General features: G+C 47.3%; 1 protein-coding gene across 1 annotated transcript in view; it reads right to left on the bottom strand.

Annotated features, from left to right (window-relative positions):
• Nucleotides 1–797: 797 nt before the first annotated feature.
• Nucleotides 798–8,246, bottom strand: part of gpr174 (G protein-coupled receptor 174) — a 35,075-nt gene continuing 27,626 nt past the window's right edge. Inside the window, exons 2-3 of the mRNA XM_014198435.3 lie at nt 6,851–7,376; nt 798–4,656 (exon numbers count right to left, since the gene is read on the bottom strand). Of these exons, the coding sequence (XP_014053910.3) occupies nt 3,721–4,656; nt 6,851–7,057 (1,143 nt within the window). The 5' untranslated portion in view covers nt 7,058–7,376 and the 3' untranslated portion in view covers nt 798–3,720. The remainder of the gene's footprint in view (nt 4,657–6,850; nt 7,377–8,246) is intronic.

Genomic DNA, 8,246 nt, shown 5'->3' with positions numbered 1-8,246 from the left:
GTCAGCTCTAGGAAGAGTCTTGGTGGTTCCAAACCTTTTCCATTTAAGAATGAAGGTGGCCACTGTGTTCTTGGCGTTCTAAAATGCTGCAGAAATGTTTTGGCATCTTTCCCCCGGTCTGTGCCTCGACACAATCATGTCTCTGAGCTCTATGGACAATTCCTTCGATGTCATGGCTTGGTTTTTGCTCTGACATGCACTGTCAATTTTGGGACCTTATATAGAAAGGTGTGTGCATTTCCACATCATGCCCAGTCAATTGAATTTATCACATGTGGACTCCAATCAAGTTGTAGAAACAGCTCAATGATGATCACTGGAACCAGGATGCACCTGAGCTCAATTTCAAGTCTCATAGCAAAGGGTCTGAATACTTATGTAAAGAAAGTATTTCTGTTTTTTAATCTAAAACCTGTTTTCGCTTTGTCCTTATGGGGTATTGATGAGGAAATGTTTTAATTTAATACATTTTGGAACAAGGCTGTATCGTAACAAAATGTGGCGAAATTGAAGGGGTCTGAATACTTTCCGAATGCACTGTAGTCCTCAGTGTCTCTACAGAAAGCCTTTGACTTCTCATCACCGATAATCCACCCTGCTTTTATCTGGTTCACAGAGACTGAGACATCAGTAGGCAGAGACACCATGCAGAGACAGAAGTGCTAGATGTGACTGTGTTTTTCCGCTGACAGGTTTCAGTTTGCAAGGTCTTCCAGAGAACTATCACTTCATCTGGGTTTGTATGTTCCATCTGTAGGTGAGGTGGGTCATTTAAAGAGATGAAAGAGAAACGGATCGAATGTTTTTTTTTTTTATTAACCTCAGGCATTTCAGCACGTTCCAAAGTATTTACAGTTAAAGCATGGCTCTTCTTCGAGACTTAACAGTTAGCAAGCTTAATATTCACAGATTCATCTCTCCCCAGATTCAGCTGAACTTCAGTGTCCAGCAGATTTACATTGACATTTTAGTCATTCAGCAGACACTCTTATCCAGAGTAACTTACAGTTAGTGCATTCATCTGAAGATAGCTAGGTGGGACAACCACATATCACAGTCATACTAAGCAGATTATTCCTCAATAATGTAGATATTAGCAAAGTCAGTGTTATTTGGGGGGGAGTAAAACTTGTGAGTGTTAGTTCACGAAAGGCTATTTTAATTTGGGGGGGGGGGTGTAGGATTATTTAAGGTACTCTTGGAAGAGGTAGGGTTTCAGATGTGCAGGGAAGATGGGCAGGGACTCTGCTATCCTAGCTTCAGGGGGGAGATGGACAGGGACTCTGCTGTCCTAGCTTCAGGGGGAAGATGGACAGGGACTCTGCTGTCCTGGCTTCAGGGGGGAGATGGACAGGGACTCTGCTGTCCTGGCTTCAGGGGGGAAGATGGGCAGGGACTCTGCTGTCCTAGCTTCAGGGGGAAGATGGACAGGGACTCTGCTGTCCTGGCTTCAGGGGGGAGATGGACAGGGACTCTGCTGTCCTGGCTTCAGGGGGGAAGATGGGCAGGGACTCTGCTGTCCTAGCTTCAGGGGGGAAGATGGACAGGGACTCTGCTGTCCTAGCTTCAGGGGGGAAGATGGACAGGGACTCTGCTGTCCTAGCTTCAGGGGGGAAGATGGACAGGGACTCTGCTGTCCTAGCTTCAGGGGGAAGCGGGGGGGGGGGGGGGGGGGGGCTGAGTGACTTGGTCTATAGAGAGAAGAGGAGAGGGCCTAGAACGAGCCCTGGGGACACCAGTAGTGAGAGCACGTGGTGCAGACACAGAACCTCTCCACATCACCTGGTAGGAGTGGCCTGCCAGGTAGGAAGCAATTCAATAGTGTACAAAGCCTGAGACGCCCATCCCTGCGAGGATTGAGAGGAGGTTCTGATGGTTCACGATAAGGCAGCGGATAGATCTAGGAGGATGAGAACCGAGAGAACTTGGAAGTGTGGAGAGCCTCCGTGACACAGAGGAGAGCAGTCTTGGTTGAGTGACCTGTCTTGAAGCCTGACTGGTTAGAATATTATTCTGAGAGAGATAGCGAGAGAGTTGGTTAGCGATAGCGTTTTGGAAAGAAAAGAAAGGGATACCGTTTTCTAGTTTTTGATGTTCGAGGGGTCAAGTGTTGGTTTCTTGAGGACGGGAGCGACTCTGCCATTCTGGAGTCAGAGGGGATGCAGCCAGTGGTCAGGGATGAGTTGATGAGGGAAGTGAGGAATGGGGGAAGGTCTCCAGAGATGGTCTGGAGAAGGGAGGAGGGGGTGGGGTTGAGCGGGTAGATTGTCGGGCGGACGGAAATCACTAGTCGCAGGATTTCATCTGGCGAGAAAGAGGTCAAGGCGTAGGGTAGTTCTGGGACCAGTGGACTCAATAGTGAATGAGGAGTGGATGTCGTCAACCTTCTGTTCAAAGTGGTTGACAAAGTCGCTTGCAGAGAGGGAGGAGGGAGGGGGAGGAGGATTAAGGAGAGGAAAATAGTTTCCTTGGGTTAGAGGCAGAATCTTGAATTTAGAGTGGTAGAAAGTGGCTTTAGCAGCAGATACAGAGGAACAGAAGGTAGAGAGGAGGGAGTGAAAGGATGATTTAGTAGTCCTCCATTTTCACTCAGCTGCCTGCAGCCCTGTTCTGTAAGCTCGTAATGAGTCACTTAGCCACGGAGCAGGAAGGGAAGCCCGAGCTGGCCGGTGGAAAGGACACAGTGAGAGTCATAGGATGCGGAAAGAGAGGAGAGTAGGGTCGAAGAGGCAGAATATGGAGACAGGAGGGAGAAGGATTTAGCAGAAGAGAGAGAAGATAGGATAGAAGAGGAGAGAGTAGTGGGAGAGAGAGAGAGAGAAGATTGCGACAGTGCATGACCATCTAGGTAGGGGCTGAGTGGTTATGTTTGGAGGAAAGGGAGAAAGAAAAGGAAATGGCGGTGAGCCATTGTCAAGAAATAAGGTTATCAAGGTGTCAAGCTCATTGAGGAACTCTCTAAGGGAACCTGGTGGGCGATAGATTAAAACAATGTTTAGCTTGAGTTGACAAGTGACAGTGACAGCATGGAATTCTAATGAGGAGATGGACAGGTGAGGGAGAAAGGAGAAAATCTTCCATTATGAGAAATGAGTAGCCCTGTGCCACTACGGTGAAGACCAGATGCTCTTGGACTATGAGAGAAAACGTAGTCAGATAAAGACAGGGCAACTGGAATAGCTGTGTTTTCTGGGGTGATCCATGTCTCCATCAGGGCCAAAAAGTCTATCTAGGGACTGAAGGGCAGCCTAGGCTGAGATGAACTCAGCGTTTTTGACCACAGACCGGCAGTTCCAAACGCAGTCCAGCAGATGTCCACATTCGGAGTAATAAACTGTCTTTAGTTCACAGTTGAAACTTTCTCCTTGTTCCCTTTGTCCTTGTTTCTCCTCTTCACCCATGACTTGCTGTCCACTGCAGAACAGGACAGTCTTGGGGTTAGAGATCAGGGTTCAGTCTTACAGACTCCAGCGGTACAGGACAGTCTTGGGACCAGGGTCAGGGTTAGAGGTCAGGGGTTAGAGGCAGGTCCTTCCCCCCACCACCACTAGTACAGGACATTCTTGGAGCCAGACTGAAGCTCTCAGGTATCGCTGGCCTGCTGAGGGATTATAGGTCAGGTTCAGGGGTTAGAGGCAGGTCCTTGCTCCCCCCATCACTAGTACAGGACATTCTTGGAGCCAGACTGAAGCTCTCAGGTATCGCTGGCCTGCTGAGGGGTTATAGGTCAGGTTCAGGGGTTAGAGGCAGGTCCTTGCTCCCCCCACCACTAGTACAGGATAGTCTTGGAGCCAGACTGAAGCTCTCAGGTATTTCTGGCCTGCTGAATCTTCTCCTGAACTCATCTGTAGTAAAGTAATACATGAGAGGGTCCAGTCCTGAGTTGAGACTGGCGAGACAGAGGGTGACAGGATGGCAACGCAGCACCATCTCTCTGACCTCACAGCTCCCCAGGGCATCGGCCTTTGCCAGAAAGTCTAGCGGCATGGTGACATGGTATGGGGAGAAGCAGAGCAGGAACACCCCGGCACAGCTCAACACCATCCTCAACGCCCTCTTCTTCTCCCCGTGGTCCTTCACCCCTCCCCCCTCCCCCTCCCCCCTGTGGACTCGCAGGCTGCCGGCTGACAGACAGGCACAGGTCAGAACTAGGATCAGAGGGAGGATGAAGCCAACCAGCTCCGCCCCTACCATCAGAGCCCAGCCGGCCGCAGGGCTGACATCACGCATGGGGAGCTCCGAAAAACACACCGCCGCCGGGATGGAGGTAGGTGTAGGGGTTGGGGAAGAGGTGGGGGCTGGGGCATATGAGCTAGGACTGGAGGCATAGGGGTTAGGGGTAAGGTCATAGGGGGCAGTGTGAGTGTAGAGGTCAGGGGTCAGGCTGGTGATTCGGAGCAGAGGGAAAGGCAGACAGCCGAGACAGACCAGCAGCCAGCCAGCGGCACATACACACATGTCCCCTCGTCGTCTGTTGGAACGGTACCTCAGTGGGTGCATGATGAGCTCACAGCGCCGTACACTCACACACACCAGGAAGAATATAGAGGCGTACATGTTGACGTATTTCAGGTAGAAACACAACATGCAGAGAGGCCGGCCGAATGGCCAGGTATGGTTCAGGTAGTAGTAGATACGGAGAGGTAGGGAGAGGACCTGGAGGAGACAGAACATACAGGTAGTTAAATATATATTTATATATATCCAACAGGTATTAAAATGTACAGGTTAGGAGAGGTTAAAACAGGTGAGGTTCAGGTAGATACGGAGAGGAACATACACCTCTACGCCTGACGTCAGGTGCGTCTATATAGGGATTGGATGAAGCTCGGTGTCCCTGTTATCATTTCTAAGCCAATATGACACCAATCTCTATGAAAATGTGCTAGTCAATTGGAGGTATACAACACACCAGATTTTTTAACAGGGTGGTTATTTAGTTTTAAGATTATTTCTTACGTCTACCTAAATCAAATTCTAGACGTTGAATTAAAACGAGACTATAGCGTCCATAAAGTGACCATTGGATTTAAAAAATGCAAGGTTTTGACTCAATTTGTAGGCGCAATAGTTTTTATTAAATGTATAATTTATCGCTGTCATGTGAACATTTACGTCCATTGAGAAACAACGATGTGCTACATTTTCTTTTGGGACAAAGCTCAGAGTTCTAACAGCGGGTAGGTTGCTCGTTAACAACACAGCTGCTTGCACCAGGCTGCCAGTCAGAAGAAGTTTATGCGAACAAACCTAGGCTACTGTAGACAGCTAGCGAAATGGTGGTATTCAAGCTGAGGTTAATCAATAAATGCATACAGATATTTTGATTGGCTAGGTAGCTGGCTAACATTAGTTTGATTGTACAAAGATAAGCAGCTAGCCTCTGTAGCTAGCTAGCTAACACCAGTCAGCTAACGAACAGGCAAAGAAAGGTAGCTAGCTATATTTGTTTATGGACGGTTTGTTACACATATAACTTCAGAAACTAGGTAGCTAGAGCCAGCTTAAGCTAGCTAACAATAGTTAGTTTACATCTACATGCCAGTCCTACAGTTTTCCACAAAACATACAGTGAGGGAAAAAAGTATTTGATCCCCTGCTGATTTTGTATGTGTGCCCACTGACAAAGAAATGATCAGTCTATAATTTCAATGGTAGGTTTATTTGAACAGTGAGAGACAGAATAACAACAAAAAAATCCTGAAAAACGCATGTCAAACATCTTATGAATTGATTAGCATTTTAATGAGGGAAATAAGTATTTGACAGCACTAACCAGAATAGAAAGAGGAGTGGGAGGCCCTGGTGCACATCTGAACAAGAGGACAAGTACATTAGAGTGTCTAGTTTGAGAAACAGACACCTCACAAGTCCTCAACTGGCAGCTTCATTAAATAGTTCCCGCAAAACACTAGTCTCAACGTCAACAGTGAAGAGGTGACTCCAGGATGCTGGCCTTCTAGGCAGAGTTCCTCTGTCCAGTGTCTGTGTTCTTTTGCCCATCTTAATATTTTCTTTTTATTGGCCAGTCTGAGATATGGCTTTTTCTTTGCAACTCTGCCTAGAAGGCCAGCATCCCGGGGTTCGTCTCTTCACTGTTGACGTTGAGACTGGTGTTTTGCGGGTACTGTTTAATGAAGCTGCCAGTTGACGACTTGTGAGGTGTCTGTTTCTCAAACTAGACACTCTAATGTACTTGTCCTCTTGCTCAGTTGTGCACCGGGGCCTCACACTCCTCTTTCTATTCTGGTTAGAGCCAGTTTGCGCTCTTCTATGAAGGGAGTAGTACACAGCGTTGTACGAGATCTTCAGTTTCTTGGCAATTTCTCGCATGGAATAGCCTTCATTTCTCAGAACAAGAATAGACTGACGAGTTTCAGAAGAAAGTTCTTTGTTACTGGCCATTTTGAGCCTGTAATCGAACCCACAAATGCTGACGCTCCAGATACTCAACTAGTCTAAAGAAGGCCTGTTGTATTGCTTCTTTAAATCAGGACAACAGTTTTCAGCTGTGCTAACATAATTTCAAAAGGGTTTTCTAATGATCAATTAGCCTTTTAAATGATGAACTTGGATTAGCTAACACAACGTGCCATTGGAACACAGGAGTGATGGTTGCTGATAATGGGCCTCTGTACGCCTATGTAGATATTCCATTAAAAATCAGCCGTTTCCAGCTACAATAGTAATTTACAACATTAACAATGTCTACACTGTATTTCCGATCAAGTTGATGTTATTTTAATGGACAAAATGTTTTGCTTTTCTTTCAAAGACAAGGACATTTCTAAGTGACCCCAAACGTTTCAATGGTAGTGTATATATGATGATGTGTATATCTTAAAGTTACCTGCAAGAGATCAGCTACAGCCAGGTTCATCATGAACACCACTCCTCTCTTGGTCTCCCTGACGTATGCCTGGAACACCCAAAGAGCCAGGACATTACCCAGAAGGCCCGGGGCCAAGATGACGCTGTAGACAACTGCGTAAACATGATGTTGGTAGCGCCGCAGGTCGTCAACGCTACTACCACAGCTTTGATTGGACAGGCTCATCTTAACCCTGCCCACCGGGAACCGCCACTGGTCAGGATGTGTGTTAGTCGCCTGGCTGGCCAATGCTGAGGCTTGTTCAGAGCAGAGGAGGTCTCAGTGTGGTCAGGCTTCTGAGTGCAGGTATATTTATATGTCCAGGAGTATTCAGGTCTGTGCGTCCATTCAAGTCTGCCCAGGTGTGTCCACAATGTTCTTCATGGCTGTAGGTATATAGTCTGACCATCTCAGATCACCCTGAGCAGCACTAACAAACCAAAAGCAGGGTCGGTCCGTGTGTGACTGTCCTCTTCTCTCATTCCAAGTCTCAGTATTAGGGCCCCTGTAAGACAGACAGTAAAGTAAAGGTAGTCAGTAATTGTCTGGGTCCCTGGCTAGTAACCAACTAGCACAGAGATATACAATGTTAAATATAGGTGTTTTCAGAGGAAAATATCAGAAGAGAATGCAGGCGCTATGAGACAACTTCACACAGCCAAACCTCAACCTCACAACAAGTACAGTAGGACAGTGTTTGTCCCCAAATCACAACAAGTACAGTAGGACAGTGTTTGTCCCCACCTCACATCAAGTACAGTAGGACAGTGTTTGTCCCCACCTCACAACAAGTACAGTAGGACAGTGTTTGTCCCCACCTCACATCAAGTACAGTAGGACAGTCTTTGTCCCCACCTCACATCAAGTACAGTAGGACAGTGTTTGTCCCCAAATCACAACAAGTACAGTAGGACAGTGTTTGTCCCCACCTCACATCAAGTACAGTAGGACAGTGTTTGTCCCCACCTCACATCAAGTACAGTAGGACAGTGTTTGTCCCCACCTCACATCAAGTACAGTAGGACAGTGTTTGTCCCCACCTCACAACAAGTACAGTAGGACAGTGTTTGTCCCCACCTCACATCAAGTACAGTAGGACAGTGTTTGTCCCCACCTCACATCAAGTACAGTAGGACAGTGTTTGTCCCCACCTCACAACAAGTACAGTAGGACAGTGTTTGTCCCCACCTCACAACAAGTACAGTAGGACAGTGTTTGTCCCCACCTCACAACAAGTACAGTAGGACAGTGTTTGTCCCCACCTCACAACAAGTACAGTAGGACAGTGTTTGTCCCCACCTCACATCAAGTACAGTAGGACAGTGTTTGTCCCCACCTCACAACAAGTACAGTAGGACAGTGTTTGTCCCCACCT

Source organism: Salmo salar, chromosome 05, assembly GCF_965601325.2.
Source record: "Salmo salar chromosome 05, fSalSal1, whole genome shotgun sequence".
NCBI lineage: Eukaryota > Metazoa > Chordata > Actinopteri > Salmoniformes > Salmonidae > Salmo > Salmo salar.
This window is presented reverse-complemented; position numbering and strand designations above follow the sequence as displayed.